At 38.5% G+C, this 17881-nt stretch overlaps 1 protein-coding gene across 1 annotated transcript; it reads left to right on the top strand.

Moving 5' to 3' along the window:
• Window positions 1–3479: 3479 nt before the first annotated feature.
• On the top strand, window positions 3480–12173 carry LOC126368625 (uncharacterized). Its single transcript, XM_050012692.1, has 2 exons — window positions 3480–4039; window positions 9694–12173. The coding sequence occupies exon 2, from the start codon at window positions 10151–10153 to the stop codon at window positions 11585–11587; it is 1437 nt and encodes a 478-aa protein (XP_049868649.1). The 5' UTR covers window positions 3480–4039; window positions 9694–10150; the 3' UTR covers window positions 11588–12173.
• The last annotated feature ends 5708 nt before the right edge of the window (window positions 12174–17881 follow it).

Genomic DNA, 17881 nt, shown 5'->3' on the forward strand with positions numbered 1-17881 from the left:
ATCTACAATGAGTCACGTCAAAGTGTAAACATCCACGTGTAACGTGTTGAGCCGTGGTAGCCTAGTTGGTCGAACGCTTGCCTCTCACTTTGAGGTCGCAGGTACGAATCCAGCACAGGCCTAAACCAATGATTATCGTATTCATGTTTGGATCATAGATGATTATCAAGTGCTCAGCGGTGAAGGAAAACATCGTGAGGAAACCCACCCGAGAAATGCATTTTCGGACGTATGTGACCTAACCTGTATTGGTCTGGTTTTCCCTTCGCGGGTTGGAGGGTCAGACGCTTCTGTAAAAAACCGGACCTGACAAATCTTCAGATTAGGTAAGCTGACCCTGTGGCAAACGGGATAATGCTAGGGAGTGTTGGCAACCCAACAAATTTACCTTTTTTGTTATATTTTAATATGGCAATATTTTCTTTCTCTCTGCTACCAACTATTAGAACAACGACATTGTGCTCCTCAATTAACAATAAATTAATAATTATCAGTAACCAATAATAAATACAAGTTCGGTGCACCTAGTACCGTACAGGGAGATGATGGTCCACGTGTAAGGTTTTGAGTAAAAGTCTTTGGACTTTTGTATTAATTGCTACTATAGAACACAGTAATTGTCTGGGAGATTGTAACACTCCTTGAGGATAATAGTTTAATTTCCCTGAGGTGGTCTTTGAAATAATAGCCACGTTAAGTTGAGACCACAATATTAGATCTAAGTACATCTGAAATCTTCACTGAGAGACCTTCCAGGTAATTAATAAATTTAAAATTAATAAATTGAGAAAAAAGAAAGAAAAAGAATAAAAAGAATAAAATAAATTTATTGCCAGTTGAGAGATAATTATTTCTCATTTCTCGGGTACATAATTATCCAAAAATATAATGCAATGGCAAAGGCATATACAAAAAATAATTGTTGCTTTTCCATCCCCTTAGGGGGTGATTGATGAAATAACCTTCAGTTACTGTATGTTAGTAGTCGTTATATGAGCCATTTCAGGAACCTTTGGCGGGTCAATAGTAACCGTGACACCAGGGTTGATGGGATTGGTAATCTACCTCACAACCCACATGATAAATAAATAAATAAAAATCGTTTATTACCTCCATAACATAATAGTATTAAGTTACATTTTGGCTTAATTAACTTATGTTTGTGGAGGCTGGAGCCTAAACTAGGTTACCCTGTAATATAGGCTCCAGGCCTCCACCTCCAGAATAAATATGGACACTAGGGAGTATGTTTAGAAGAAGATAGAAGATCAGAGGGTAAGTTCAATTTGCCTGTTTTAATAAAGAATTTTCATTACTCCCTACTCAGAATTTAAATTGCTTGGATTTGGATTAAAGAAAACAGAGCCTTCTGAGTCTTTCGTAATGAAACAAGATGAGATACACCTAAAAAACAAGATGGTCGTATTTATAATTTAATTTCGAGAAACTAATAAAAAATAATGCTTGTATTGGATGACTGTAGCCGCTTACTATGGGTCTCGTGAGGAGGCTCGGTGTCGCTCAGCGGGCAATGGAGAGAGCTATGTTCGGTATTTCCCTGCTCGATCGAATCAGAAATGAGGAGATCCGCAGGAGAACTAAAGTCACCGACATAGCTCGGAGAATTGCCAAGCTGAAGTGGCAGTGGGCAGGACACATAGCGAGGAGAACCGATGGCCGCTGGGGCGGAAAGGTTCTAGAATGGCGATCACGTATCGGACGACGCTCAGTGGGTAGGCCCGCTACAAGGCGGACCGACGATCTGGTCGGGAAGCAGCTGGATGCGGGCAGCGCAGGACCGATCGTCGTGGAGATCCTTGGGGGAGGCCTATGCCCAGCAGTGGGCGTCGTACGGCTGATGATGATGATGATGATGATGATGATGATGATGGATGACTGTAGTACAGATAATATTAAACTTCTTTTTTGTAGTGACTTATAGTAGGTTTGTCGCAAATAGCATTCATTACTTGGCCCGACAAGTTTAAAAAAGACAACAGGCCTGAGGGTGCCCAGTTGGGCGCAAACCTCGTTTCAAAGCGTCGTCTGTGACGATGATACTTGAAAGAATAAATCGACCCTAGTGGGTGGGATTTTAAGTTCATCATTATCATTAATTTAAGAGCCACGCTCATGTGGTGTTCTCCATGCTGCTTTTTTTAGGGAAAAATAGGGCAGTGGTTTCCCTCTTGCAGTATTATGTCTGACGCGAGTGGGATCGCGGCCAGAGTAGTCTATTTCAAAGCCGTACTGGACTCCTGTCCTCCGCCTCTGATAGCGACAAGCGCTGAATGAGGGAAATCGTCAACCACGCCGGTGGGGTCGGTATTAAACAGTACCAACAATTAATGATTACACTAGCTTGAGCAGTACGCCTTTTTTTCTAGGTTAATTAAGGCCAAGTAGTCCATCTACAATAAGTCACAACTATATCCCATCTGGGGTGGTCAGACGTCATTCCATCGCAGGATGAACTAAGTACAGTCATGAGCAATATAATGTACCCACTTTAGGACTCTGTCGCACTAACACGTTTGACATTTAGTAAGACTTACAGTTCAATTTGTCAAAAAAGTTAATGTGACATGGTACCAAAGTGTATACATATTAATGCTCGTGACCGTACCTACACCTCACCGCTTTCTGTTAGACCAACGTGATAGGAAGTGAGCCGTATCGCCGTCTATAATGGTCGAGCCAACTGTGTTAGTGAAAACTGCACTTAAGATAAGTTAATAACTCATTGGTGCAAGTCCGGTACCTACCGGGGCTTGAACCGGCGCTCCCCATACAATAAAGTCACGTAAAAAAAAAAAACGAAAAAAAAAAACTTTGAAGAAGACAGATAAATCGTGTTCTATAGTAACATAATATTATACATCAATGAGTAAATCTGTTTTCTGCTAAGTGTGCCAAATAAAAAAACACAGTCATAAAAAAGATTGCATTAGGCCAGGCGCGCACTACGACTTTTTCGCCACGCGGCAGAAAAGAGCAGCGGCATAATGTCGCACTGTAATTATGCGCCGCTGCGGTGGCTCTGCCGTCAAGTGCGCGCAATACAATTTAAAACTGTTTGGTACAGAATTACAGTGCGACATTATGGCGCTGCTTTATTCTGCCGCGCGGCGAAAAACTCGTAGTGCGCGCCTGGCCTTACCCCGTGCTTTACTTCATTTTCCTCTGATTCCAGTTCCAGCGATATTAGAGGAGGTGCAACCCTCGCTGTTCACTTCAGTGTTCACTTGAATTTCACAAAGAGCCAAACGCTCGTCCCAAGAATTTCATTATCACTTTACACTAAAGCTGGTTTCACATGAAGCGATTTGATGGTTTTGTGCAATTTACTCTCGTATATATAGCAACCCACTGGTGCTAAAATATCCGCCGAAAAGGAAAGGGACGGGAAGAAAAAAAAAATATTTGGCAATAACCCGACAGAATTAAGCTGTCAGCACCGGTCAAACGGTTCTGTTATATCCTAATTTAATACTAAAGAATTGCAACATCGACAATATTCATTTCCACAAGGAACTTCAACGTAAACAAATTCATTTTAATAAAACTCTTTTGCATCGATACGATAGTCAGTCAGCCTTTAACCGCGCGCGAATAGAGTCGTCAGAAATCAGAGAATTGCTTCATATAATTCTTTGTATTTTCTATAATAAAGTGTTTTTATCGTAGTTAATTAAAAAGTGTTTTTTTTTAAAAAAGACTGATACCAGCCGCTCCTAACAAAATTGGTGTCAGAAGTGGGATGCTTGAGGAGATTCTAGTCAAGAGAGCCCTCAGCATCTAAAAGAATCCAGGAACGGCACCCCATCAGTCGTGGTCGACGATAAGTCTCATCCCATAGGAGAGCCCGCACCACAGCACCCTACGAAAAACGCATCGTGATCGACGGTCAGTCTCCGCTCTATGCGTGAGCCCGCATCATTATAGAATATTAATCGTGATCGACGGTCAGCCTCCGCTCTGTGCGTGAGCCCGCATCACTACATCATCTGCAACGTGGTCAACAGTATATCTCCGTTTTGTACGTGAGTCTGTATCACATTGATTTAATTCGTCGTGGTCACCATCATCTTTTACCAACTCTGGCTGCACTCACCATTGTCATCATCAAGCTGTACACAGTCTACCTACCCTGAGTGGACACTTGGCGTGATCGTGTATTCCGCCACACACGCATTCTCCTTATCGTGACGGACAGCGAGGCGTCAAATTCGAAACCGAAGCTCCCGCTTTGTGTCTCCGCCGATCATACGCCGCCGCTACCTTCATCACACCGGTGAAATACAATCCACGCTAAGGACTCAATTTCTTATAATGTGTATTAGCATCATTTTAATGTAAGTTATTTTCTTTACATCTTTACATATCTTTATTCTTATCTTTATTCGAATTCTTTACATCTTTACATCTTATAATCTTTATACTATTTCTTTACAAACTCTTTACAAACATTTTATTTACAAATCTTATACCCTAAAACTTTAACCAAATTTCTTGCAAAACAACGACATAATGTCGACTAAATCAGAGGTTGAGACTCAAAAAGTCAACCTCAACGTCCTAATAAAATTTATTAAACCTTATAACGGAAACAGGGACACATTACCTGCTTTCCTTACAAATTGCGACAGCGCAATATCTCTAGCTACCCCCGATCAGCAGTATATCATCTGCAAATACATCTTATCACAACTTGAGGGCAAGGCACAAATCGTTTGTAGCTTAAAACAATTTGAAAATTGGAATGAACTCAAACGATTCCTTAAATCGACATTTGGAGAGAAAAAACATTCAAGCCACTTGCTTTACGATCTACAAAATTGCAGACAGGGACATAACGAAACTGTCACGCAATATTCTATCCGACTTGACACGTGCCTAACACGTATACAGGCGGATATCCACTGTTCTTGTACCGACAATACGTTGCTCCCTGGTGAGATTGCCGCAATGGAAAAGCTCGCCTTAAACACTTTCTGTATCGGGCTTCACCCTCATCTTGCCACAATCCTAAGATGTCGAGATCCTCAGTCTCTAAAGGAGGCTGTAACTTATGCAATTGACGAAGAAAAATTGTTTAAGTTACCCACAACATCAAACCAAATCCCAAAATCTTGCTCAATATGTAACAAAACTGGTCATTCAGCATCAGTTTGCTACAATCGAAAACGGAGTAACTTTCAAAAATCTTATCATGTGCCCCAACCTTCCACCTCTAATTCAAATTCTTCAAATTCTTCCGCGTCAAATCAAAAAATCTGTGCCTATTGCAAAAACATAGGTCATCATATAAATGAATGCCGCAAACGTAATTACTACAATCAAATTCGTGCAAAAGGCAACAATAATAATAACGCGCAAACAAATTCACGTCCTCCACAAAATCCTAAACCCATAAACTATTGTGACGAACAAATTTTCGATGAATCCGAGGACGATGAATCAAAAAACTAAAAAGGATTTCAGTGGCGTGTCGTCTGAAATCCAGTCCCAAAAACGACACGGTAAATACAAAATCTTGTGATGTGCCTAAACAGGTCATCAACGTCTCACATGAGACGAAACATACTAATTCTTATGCTAAATCTTCTACTAAATCTTATAATGCTAAATCTTGTCCTAAATCTTATAATACTAAATCTTGTCCTAAATCTTATAATACTAAATCTTGTCCTAAATCTTATAGTACTAAATCTTGTACTAAATCTTATAATACTAAATCTTATGATACTAAATCTTGTACTAAATCTTACGATACTAATTCTTATACTAAATCTTATAATACTAATTCTTATACTACCTAAATCTTATACTAATTCTTATCCTAAATCTTTTACTACATCTTGTGAAATAAACCTTCAAGACACGAACCCTAGTGTGTCTAAAAAGGATATCAAGGATGTCCCTGTCTATGAGACAAATGTCCTTAATAAAAAAATATCATTGCCACATGCCTTTATAACCACAAGGTATTCTAAAAAACCATTGTGTCTCTTAATTGATACTGGCGCAAGTGTCAGCATAATCAAACAATCGAGCCTATCAAAAGTGCCCGAACTCTCTGATGAAATAATCAAACTCAAAGGAATAAACGACAATGATTCTTATTGCGAAACTCTTGGTACTTTCCAAATGGAATTTAACCTATATGACTCTATCTTATCTTACAAATTCCACGTCATCAATGACGCAATAAATCTTGCAACTGATGGTATAATCGGTTCAGATTTCTTACACTTCTTTAAAACAAGTATCGATTATAGCACAAAATCAATGTCCTTGAATGAGCATAAAATCCAAATTCATTATACAGCTCCCAAATATATAATACCAGCTCGTTCCGAGACTGTAATCGAATGCATCGTGTCAAATGACAAGTCCGAGTTGAATAAACTCAAGGAAGCACTCGTACTAGATCACACTATATCCGAAGGTGTATTTCTAGCCAATTGTATTGTCTCTTTAAAACGCAACAACAGAGTAAATGTATCTGTTCTTAATACGACAGATTCGCCTGTCGAAGTAAAAAACTTTAAAGTTCGCTTGACTCAAATTGACTTTGATGAATTCCACAAAAACTCACCTCAAGACGAACAAAATATCTTTAATATGTCTTCAACATCGTCAAATCGCATAAATCGCGTTCTTGATCTCATAAGACATTCTCATCTAAACGAAGAAGAGAAAAAGTCTCTTTTCGATTGTTGTTCCCAATACACTGATATCTTTTATCTTGAAGGCGACCCCCTGAGTCACACTAATGCTCTACAACATTCCATTAGTACTGGGAATAATCCGCCTATCTATGTGAAACCCTATCGCTTCCCGGAGTGTCACAAAAATGAAGTGGACACTCAAATTAAAAAGATGCTTGATCAAAATATTATTAAACCTTCTATTTCTCCTTGGAATGCCCCTGTGTGGGTCGTACCTAAAAAAATGGACGCGTCAGGAAAACAAAAATGGCGTATAGTGATTGACTATAGACGCCTTAATGACGTCACTGTTTCGGAAGTGTACCCTATCCCTTTAATCACTGATATCCTTGATCAACTGGGACACTCCAAATATTTTAGCACCCTTGACTTAGTATCAGGTTTCCATCAGATCTGCCTTAGTCCTGACGACGCACAAAAAACAGGCTTCACTGTAGTGAACACAAGTGGTTCTGCAGGTCACTACGAATTTACTAGGATGCCCTTTGGTCTTAAAAATGCCCCTAGTACTTTTCAACGTCTCATGAACACTGTCCTTTCAGGTCTTCAAGGCCTACATTGCTATGTCTATCTCGATGACTGTATTATATACAGTTCCGATCTCTCTTCACACATCGAGAAACTTAAAATGGTATTTAATAGATTCCGAGAGTTTAATCTCAAACTTCAACCCGATAAGTGCGAATTTCTTCGACGTGAAGTCACTTATCTTGGACACATAATCACCGACAAAGGTGTATCTCCGAATCCGGACAAAGTCAAAGCTGTCCGCGAATTTCCAACTCCTAAAAATCCTAAAGACATTAAATCTTTCTTAGGTCTAGTCGGTTATTACCGTCGCTTTATTGAAAACTTTTCAAAAATTACCAAACCTCTTACATCCTTACTAAAAAAGGATACCACATTTCATTGGTCCGTAGAACAAGACCAAGCTTTCAATGTCTTAAAAGATAAATTAACTTCCGCTCCACTATTACAGTACCCCGACTTTTCCCAACCTTTTATCGTCACCACTGACGCAAGCAATTATGCAATCGGTGCTGTATTATCGCAAGGTTCTATTGGCAAAGATAAACCTATTGCCTATGCCTCTCGAACTCTTAATAAACAAGAAGGCAATTATTCTACCACCGAAAAAGAACTACTAGCTATTCTTTTTGCGGTAAAAACATTTCGTCCTTACCTCTATGGTAACAAATTCAAAATCGTAACTGATCACCGGCCCTTGGTTTGGCTTTTCAACGTCAAGGACCCCGGAAGCAGATTAATTCGTTGGCGCCTCAAACTAGAGGAATACGATTACGAAATTGTATACAAACAAGGCAAACTCAACTCAAACGCCGATGCCTTATCTCGAATCCCAATTCTTGCTATAAATAATGACTCTCTCAACAATCTTTCTTTTGAGGTCTATTTTAAAAAGCGTTTTACTAATTCTTTACCAGATCCAAATACGCATATCAAAGAACATTCACAACCCTTACATCTTTCTAAATACAACTCAATCGCCTGTCCAGTATCTCTTGATTTTGATAATTCTATGCCACATTGTGAAGAATTCTTATCGCAGGTAAATGACACCGCGACCTTACTCGCAGCTGAGCGATCACCGTGTACTGTACAATCAGTCACAATTAATAATAAAATTGTATACTTCTTATTCACAAAAGTCAATCACTTCGATGAGACGACTTATAGATCTATCTATGATCTTCTAATGAAACTTAGAGATGAAATCTTAACCCAAAATCCAACTTTGACGGACTTAGCTATATCAGACTTTACTGATCCCTTTTCTAAACTCGTGTATACAAAAATCTACCTAATGATATCTCATATCTTTCATAACACTAATATAAAAATTCATATTTACAAAAACCAAATTATTTATCCTACTCCAGCTGAAGTTCCTAAAATTCTTAAGGAAAATCACGATTCCCCTGTAGCCGGACACCCCGGAATCAAAAGAATGTACAATCGTATAAAAGAATCTTATTACTGGAAGAGCATGCGTGCAGATATTGAACGATACGTCAAAAGCTGTAAGCTCTGTCAAGTAAATAAACCTTTACGTGCTTGTAATAAAGCTCCAATGGAAATAACATCCACAAGTACCAAACCCTTTGAACGTCTTGCATTAGATATTGTTGGTACTTTACCCGAAGCAGGTTTCCAAAGATTTAAATTCATTTTAACTCTTCAGGATGATCTCACTAAATTCTCTTGTGTCTATCCTATGATCTCGTCCACAAGTGACGAAGTAGCCCGAAATCTAGTTCATTTTATGTCCTTATTTGGAACGCCTAAAATGATTCTAACTGATCTTGGCACTTGTTTTACTTCAGATCTTTTCAAACAAGTCACTGAAATCTTCAAAATCAAACCTTTATTTTCTACCCCGTATCATCCCCAAACAAATGGCGCACTTGAACGAAGCCATGCTACTCTTAAAGAATATTTAAAATCTTTCGTAAATGACAATCAAAACGATTGGCACTGTTACCTAGCCACAGCAGTGTTAGCGTACAATACAACCCCTCATAGTACTACACAGTACACCCCATTCGAACTTCATTATGGTCATAAACCAACATTACCAAGTTCTCTTTATGAAACTAATAATAGCACTACTTATCATGAGTATATACGTGCTCTTCTCTATAGAATGAAAGTTAGTAGAGAAAAAGCTTTACAATTCATACAACAAAGTAAGGAAACGTCAAAACAAAATTATGACAATAATACGAGAAACATAATTTACAAAACCGATGATATGGTATATTTAAAACACCATCATCGACTTCGAAAAGCACTTTCCCCGATTTGGAAAGGCCCTTATAAAATAATACAAGTTCATAATAAACATAATGTGACTCTTCAAATAAATCGTAAACATGTCAAATACCATACTAATCTCATAAAACCAGCGCATTCTTAACATAACTTTAAATTCTTTCAGGTTATTATGTCATGGAGCACTCGCCGAATCGCAAGTCACCCCAATTATACACAGTCCTGGTCTTTATTTTGACCCTACGACGAATATTTATTTCTATAATGATTATTGGAAAGTAGTAACTCATGTCGATATTCACTCGATAGAACCTCATCTTAACAATATAGACAAACTCATCGTACAAACTTCTCTTCTCTGTACAAAAATCCAACATGAAGATTACTCAAACTGTAAGGATATCTTCAGTCCTATAGAAGTCTTATTAGAATCGAACTACGTCAAAAGTCATTCTCTGTCTCATATTATCTCTCAAGATGTTCCATCTCGCTTCAAAAGGTCACTCGAATTTGGAGGCGAAATACTTAAATTTCTCTTTGGCACCCTCGACGCTGATGATGCGCGAAAATACGATTCCGCCATTAACTCGTTTCAAAATAATGAACATGAAATCTTCAATCTCATGAAAGAAAATATTCATGTAGTTAAATCATCAATAACTTCTTTTAACTCAACTATTAGTAAATTGAATCAAAACGAATTAAAATTAAACTCACAAATTGACAAACTAAACGAAATCTTATCTTCCACTGTAAGAAGTAATAATAATCTAATTTATACTTCACGACTTAACATTTTTATAAACATTATTGAAGGATCGTTATTGACTATTTCTAACTTCTTAGACTCTATCATTAATGCAATTTTATTTGCGAAGGTAAATGTATTACACCCTTCTATTTTAAGTCCTACTAATCTTTTTAATGAACTGTCTAAACGAAGCAGTTCTGTAGATAATAAACTGGACTTCCCAGTTCCTTTAAACTTAGATAATATACATACCCTTATGGATGTATCTAAACTAATTTCTTATTATTATAATAATAAAATAATTTTTATTATACAAATTCCTCTTATATCTCCTATTAAGTATGTTGTTTATAAAACGATTCCATTGCCAACTCCTCATGAAAAAACAAATCCTAATACTTTTGCTCTAATTACCCCTACTAAATCTTATATTGCGTTAACAGATGATAGATCACATTACTCTTTATTAGATAACATGCAACAATGCTCTGTGTTAAATAATGAGTATTCTATTTGCCCATTAGAAAACATATTCTCTAGTGTTACAAATCCATGTTGTGAAACTAAGCTATTAACGGAAGTAACCTTATCTCTTCCTGATGAATGTAATTCTAAAATGTTATATGGTCTTATTGATATATGGCAAAAACTTAAAAATAATAGATGGATATTTGTTCAATCTAAAACTAGCAAATTAACTTTGAAGTGTAATAACGAAATGAAGGATTATTCTATTTCTGGAACCGGTATCTTAACTCTAGAAGAAAATTGTATTGGTTTTTCTAAGACTATACGGTTGGAACCGTCCACTGTAACCAACATAGCTATCAATAATTATTTTAATATTGATTTTGACATCATTCAAGATGATTGTTGTAAAAAGGATAATGTAAACAAGTCGATTCCTCTTTTATCTCCTTTAACTCTTAGTAATATTGACTTAGATTCTCTAAAACATTCATACAAACAACTTGACGATCTTGAACGTGACATCCACAGGATAAAAAACGAATCGCACTTTACTAAATATGCACATTATTATTCTTCGTTTTCTATTTTTTGTATTTGTCTTATATTCTTTTACTTTGGTTACAAACTATATAACTATTGTTATAAAAACTATAAAAATCATAATTCACACTGTTGTATACAGATCTTTAATCAATGTACTACCACTCGTAAGAAAATGGTTGGATCTAATGTTACGAATTCCATTGAATTGGATGAAATTTCGGAAGCTTCAGTTGAACCCGTTTATGGGACAATAAACAAAACAAACACGTATAAAAGGAATATTGATAATAATTGAACTTAACTTACTTATCTTAGCTTATTCTAATTCTTAATCGTTTAATCTTATCTTAAAATGTTTCTATTTCTTATACTAATGTACTTTAGTTCCTAGCTTATACTATTCCTTAATTGTTTAATTCTTTTGTTTAAAATGTTCTTACTTAAGACTATCTTTCTTATAACGTTTATCTTAAATCTTATAATCTTATATTTTATAATCTTAAATCTTATACTTTACATTGTTACAAGCAAATCTCTGTCTTTTTGATAACGTCGTACTTTTTTCTTAACTTCGCTTCATCTCTTTACCATAAAGCTCAGTTTTAAGGGGGGAGATGTTATATCCTAATTTAATACTAAAGAATTGCAACATCGACAATATTCATTTCCACAAGGAACTTCAACGTAAACAAATTCATTTTAATAAAACTCTTTTGCATCGATACGATAGTCAGTCAGCCTTTAACCGCGCGCGAATAGAGTCGTCAGAAATCAGAGAATTGCTTCATATAATTCTTTGTATTTTCTATAATAAAGTGTTTTTATCGTAGTTAATTAAAAAGTGTTTTTTTTAAAAAAGACTGATACCAGCCGCTCCTAACAGTTCGCATACGAGATAACTATTTGATTCGCCCGGGTTATTCATTCATTCACTTGTTCATTTTAAAATTTACAACAGTCAATCCGACTCTTTCCTTTTCGGCGGACAAAAAAATGACAGACTGAATGATAACTTGAAATAAAATTAAAAAGGTGTCTACATGAATTGGCATTATGTTACTAGTGACCATAAGATAACATAACATAAACAGCCTATATACGTCCCACTACTGGGCACAGGCCTCCCCTCAATCAACCGGAGAAGATATGGAGCATACTCCACATCGCTGCTCCAATGCGGGTTGGTGGAGGTGTTTTTACGACTAATAGCTGGGACCAACGGCTTAACGTGCCCTCCGAAGCACGGAGTCATCTTACTTCTTCGGACAATCATTTGATTCAAGCCTGAAAAGTATTTACCAAACAAAGGACAGTCTCACAAAATGATTTCGACAATGTCCCCATCGGGAATCGAACCCGGACTTCTAGATCGTGAGCCTAACGCTATAACCACTAAACCCCAAAATTACCCCTATAAACCTACTTACTTCAAAATCTGTCTATAAAACGCAAGAAATAATATTTTGTTAAATAATTCCAAAATGTTAAAATTTCTTAAGGCTGTCAGCGCTAATACTTAGAAACAGTTTTAGGGAAGATTTCTTACAAACTTTATTAGGAAAGCGTAACTCGGAATGGTACCTAATATTACTTTCGAAAAGCAATTTTGTAAAGGCTACAGGAAAAGCAGGATTGATAGTCGTATGAAGTTAACCTTCCAGTGCATGCTAAGCTATGGCTATGTTAAGAACGAAATGTGAAGGAACAAAATGTTTAATTTATTACCCGCTCTGGTTTCGCTTGGTTACAATTTGTCCTGTGATGTAGAATAAAGAAAAAAACTACATATAGATCGGAAATTATCCGCCCCGCACCAATTCGTATCGGGCACCGAGCTAGTTTACCTCACCCCCTCTGGGTCTTATACTAAAGTCTTTAAATGACCGTAAGCTAGTAAGGGGGTGCTGACTGTTTCGTTACGAGTAGCACTCACGCCACACCCCGGACACTTCATATTATATAAAACCTCGTTTTACACAGACACTACACATTGACGACGACACACACACACACACACATTGATTGATGTTCTTTTTACATTGGATTGGGGAGTCATATCATTATAACGAAACATTTTTTGCATGCTACTTTAAGCAAACCCCGCCGACGCCGTCTCTGCTTACCCCGGTGGGAAATAGGCGTGAGTTTATGTATATGTGTACCTTAAGCAAAATGTGTGAAACTATATTTTTTATTACTTTTACTACCATATATGTACCACATTTTTTTGCAATAAACGAATTTGAATTTTGAATTTGACGTTATCGTGCACGCGATGTGTGACGCCCATACGACTGAAGACTAACGTAAGACATCGGGGTGAGGTAAACCTAGCTCAGACGCTGGTGGGGAGCGGAGAGTTGCCGTTCTATACATAGTATTATTCCTTATTCTATGCTTCCGCGTTAGCCGGCACACTGTAGGAGAGTTTTGAATGGAGTGAGAATCATCATCATCATCAGCCGTACGATGCCCACTGCTGGGCATAGGCCTCCCCCAAGAATCTCTAGGGGTATCGTGAGGAGGCTCGGTGTCGCTCAGCGGGCAATGGAGAGAGCTATGCTTGGTATTTCCCTGCTCGATAGAATCAGCAATGAGGAGATCCGCAGGAGGACTAAAGTCATCGACATAGCTCGGAGAACTGCAAAGCTGAAGTGGCAGTGGGCAGGACACATAGCGAGTGGGAATAAAGAGAAGAAATATAAAATAAGAAGAAAGATTTTAGAATGAATAACAGTTACAGTAAGCAGGATTTGGAGTGCAAGTAAGGCGGCAGTGTGGCTGCAATCCTGAGCGTCTTAAGATAACATAACTAATACCACTTCTACTGCACTATCATAATTTTAATGCAGGTAGGTACCTAACTGCTGCGATGATATAGTCCTAATGGCTGAGACCCTGGAAGACCTGAACACCATGCTCGAGCATCTCAGTAACGCATCCCAACGAGTGGGTCTTAGCATGAACATGGCAAAGACAAAAATTATGTCCAACGACCATGTCGCACCCACTCCAGTTCAGGTTGGGAACGTTACACTCGAAGTTGTAGACCAGTACATTTACCTAGGACAAATAATCCAGTTAGGTAAGTCCAACTTCGAGAAAGAGATCTCTCGTCGGATCCAACTCGGATGGGCAGCGTTCGGGAAGCTGCGGAATATCTTCTCGTCCAAAATACCTCAGTGTCTCAAGACGAAAGTCTTTGACCAGTGCGTGTTGCCAGTGATGACCTACGGCAGTGAGACGTGGCCGCTTACTATGGGTCTCGTGAGGAGGCTCGGTGTCGCTCAGCGGGCAATGGAGAGAGCTATGCTCGGTATTTCCCTGCTCGATCGAATCAGAAATGAGGAGATCCGCAGGAGAACTAAAGTCACCGACATAGCTCGAAGAATTGCAAAGCTGAAGTGGCAGTGGGCAGGACACATAGCGAGGAGAACCGATGGCCGATGGGGCGGAAAGGTTCTGGAGTGGCGACCACGTGTCGGACGACGCTCAGTGGGTAGGCCCGCTACAAGGTGGACCGACGATCTGGTGAAGGTCGCGGGAAGCCGCTGGATGCGGGCAGCGCAGGACCGATCGTCGTGGAGATCCTTGGGGGAGGCCTATGCCCAGCAGTGGGCGTCATACGGCTGATGATGATGAGGTACCTAACTCATTAGAGTACTGCGGAGCGGAAGGCAAGAGGCAAACCGCTGCCAATTTTTTTCCTAATAAAAAGTAGCATGGAGAATGCTACACCAAGAAGAGCGTGGCTCTTAAATTAGTGATGATGAAGTTCATCAAAGAGCAAAAGTGTTGTCAGTGAGCCCGGCGAATTATTTGTAAACAGTGGTCAAATTATGAACCATTACTTGTCATAATTGTAAAATTTATGTTTTTGTAGGTGATTTTGGTCTATTACAGAAACGATATGTAACCCCCTGAGGGGAGGCCTGTGCCCAGCAGTGGGACGTATATAGGCCGTTTATGTATGTAACCAGGAGGTTTTAAGTGCAATCAGTTATTTTTTTACTTTGCAAGAAACTGATTGGACTTTTGTACCTTATCGTACCTGGGTGAATCTCAAAATTTCAAGTTTGGTGGCGAAATTTAATTTTATTTTTTCGTGAAAAATTGGGTTCCGACATGAAAAAGATCCAAAAGAATCCTCGGTTCCGACATGAAAAAGGAATTTTTCAATTCCCAATTTCCCCAATTTTTCACGAAAAAAATATATGACAGTCGCCACCAAACTTGACACATTTTGATATTCACCCACCTAACTACTTCTGTATAAATAGATCAATAATTATTACTCCCCCTGCTAGACAAACTCCTCTGCTGGACTGGGAGTAAAGGAAAAACATAGAATGCGTTCAGCTGCCTATCTTCCCGTGCATGTCGTAAAAGACGACAAAGGGACAGCGTCCTGTCGGACATGATGGATCATCTGTAAGAGCGATAGGCTGATCCCCTATCATCATACGGTTTATCACCACCTTAGAACTATGTATCAAAAGTGGCTGCAAATAGTTTCTTGATTATTTGTAGTTCTGCCCATCCCTTCGGGGAATACGGGCGTGAGTTTATGTATGTATGCTAGACAAAAGCCGTTCATACATTTAAGGGCTATCTACGCCACGATACCCTAAATCGTTTACCGGAATATATATCCTACCACTCTTCCAGTGGAAGCATACCCTTAATGAAAAAGTGCCCTGAGGGCCGATCCAATGAATTTACAAGAAAATTAATTAATCACTACAACTCAAATCCCTCCGGAGTTCACTAATTATAGTCCTTAAATGCCTTTGATCAACAATTCCCAATTATTGTCTATCGTTCCTTTTATTTTATTTATGGACTTCATTATTGAGCAAGGTTGTGTTAAGATAAGCAAAAAGATTTAAAAGGTACTGATAGATAAGTTTTTTTTTTTCCCCGATACCGACCCCGCCGGCGTGGTCGACGATTTCCCTCATTCAGCGCTTATCGCTATCGACCCACTAGGGTCGATTAATTCTTTCAAATATTTTTCCTCTCAGACGACGCTCTGACCCGAGGTTCGCGCCCAACTGGGTAGACCTGTTGTCTTAAATTTTGTACCGGGTGAGAGCCCTCAGCGGTCCCAATCGGTCCGGCCCAGTAGTTAATGCCATCTGCGGCAAATCTACAATAAGTCACGTCAAAAAAAAGACGTTCACCTTCTCTTATGCTCTGTTGATGCTATTGTATATCACATAATAAGCAGCGGAAGCTATGCATCATTTTCACTTTCCCCAGTACGACACGAATAGACAGACACTAAGTACATAAATTCCTTGTACAAAGTAAGTAAGTACATAAAAAAATAAGTGTTAAGAGGTTATCAAATAATTTACAAGACGGTTTCAATAGCGCAGTGACGCACTTTGATAACCGTAGTCATAACATTTTTTTTACTATTTCAATTGTCGCTGGAAGAATAATGATGAAATCTTACATCCTTATGTAACGGATGTTGTTATAATGAGAAAAACTACGCTTTTTTGAAGTATCGCATTCAGATTTGAAGATTTCTTTCAATTTTCAATCCAGGTTGCGCTCCAAATTCAACCTGAATCTTTTTCTATCGTGTGGGTTGTGAGGTGAATTACGAACCTCATCAAACCTGGTGTCAAGGTTATTATTGAGCCGCCAAAAGCGAAACGTGCCTTCCAAAGCACGCATCATCTTACTTTTTGGACAATAAGGTGAACTTGTAATGTCCTAACCAAACTAGGGATCACGATGTGATTTTTGAACCCACCGGGATTAGAACCCAAAACCTTCGGATCGTAAGCACAACGCTCAACCAATGGGACATGGAGGCCGTTTTTTTTTTTAATAATATGCGTGTGTTTTACCACAATGTCACCTGATGGTAAGTGACGCCTATTGTGAATCACGATTGCTTACCAAATGCCTATTCACTATAGCCTTGAAGACGGCGAAAATATTAGTTTCAAATTATTGACTTTATTTAATTTTAAGTAAATCGATAACTAGGTTCTTATTAAAGTTCACACTGGCGTGGTGGGTTGACGGGTTATCGTGAATTATCCGGACGGGTTATTCCGGGGATGGACATCCACCAGTGGGAAAGTCCAGTCAGGGTCGGGAGGGGTCCTTGGTTGTTCGCATGATAATGGAAGGGATGAAGGTGAAACGTTCAATGCGGATTGGTGGTATATCCACAACATAAGGATGAAATGTCTGCCGACGTGTGGTTGTCCGTAGATGGAATGGAGTGGGTGGAATCAACTCGCTGTTGTGGTTCATTATGTCCGTCCCGCGTCGTTTAATCACTCCAAGAATCATTGCAGGTTATCTTAGTAATTGGGTCGTGCACTAGGTACAAGATAAATTATGAAATTCCCATTACTCAATAAAGACAGATCAGATTAACTAACGAAAAACATTTTCTTTTTAAAAAAAAACGTAGTAGGTTGTAAGTCCGACTTTTTATCAAGTTTTTCCATCGTAATTTCGTGTTTAGAAAAAAAAAACAGAAAAGTAACTGATTTGACTACTTAGTTGGAAACTAGCCGGCTCTGATCATTCCAATAAAAGTTTAAAAGCGTTAAATTCA

The sequence above is a fragment of the Pectinophora gossypiella genome, chromosome 8 (genome assembly GCF_024362695.1).
Source record: "Pectinophora gossypiella chromosome 8, ilPecGoss1.1, whole genome shotgun sequence".
NCBI lineage: Eukaryota > Metazoa > Arthropoda > Insecta > Lepidoptera > Gelechiidae > Pectinophora > Pectinophora gossypiella.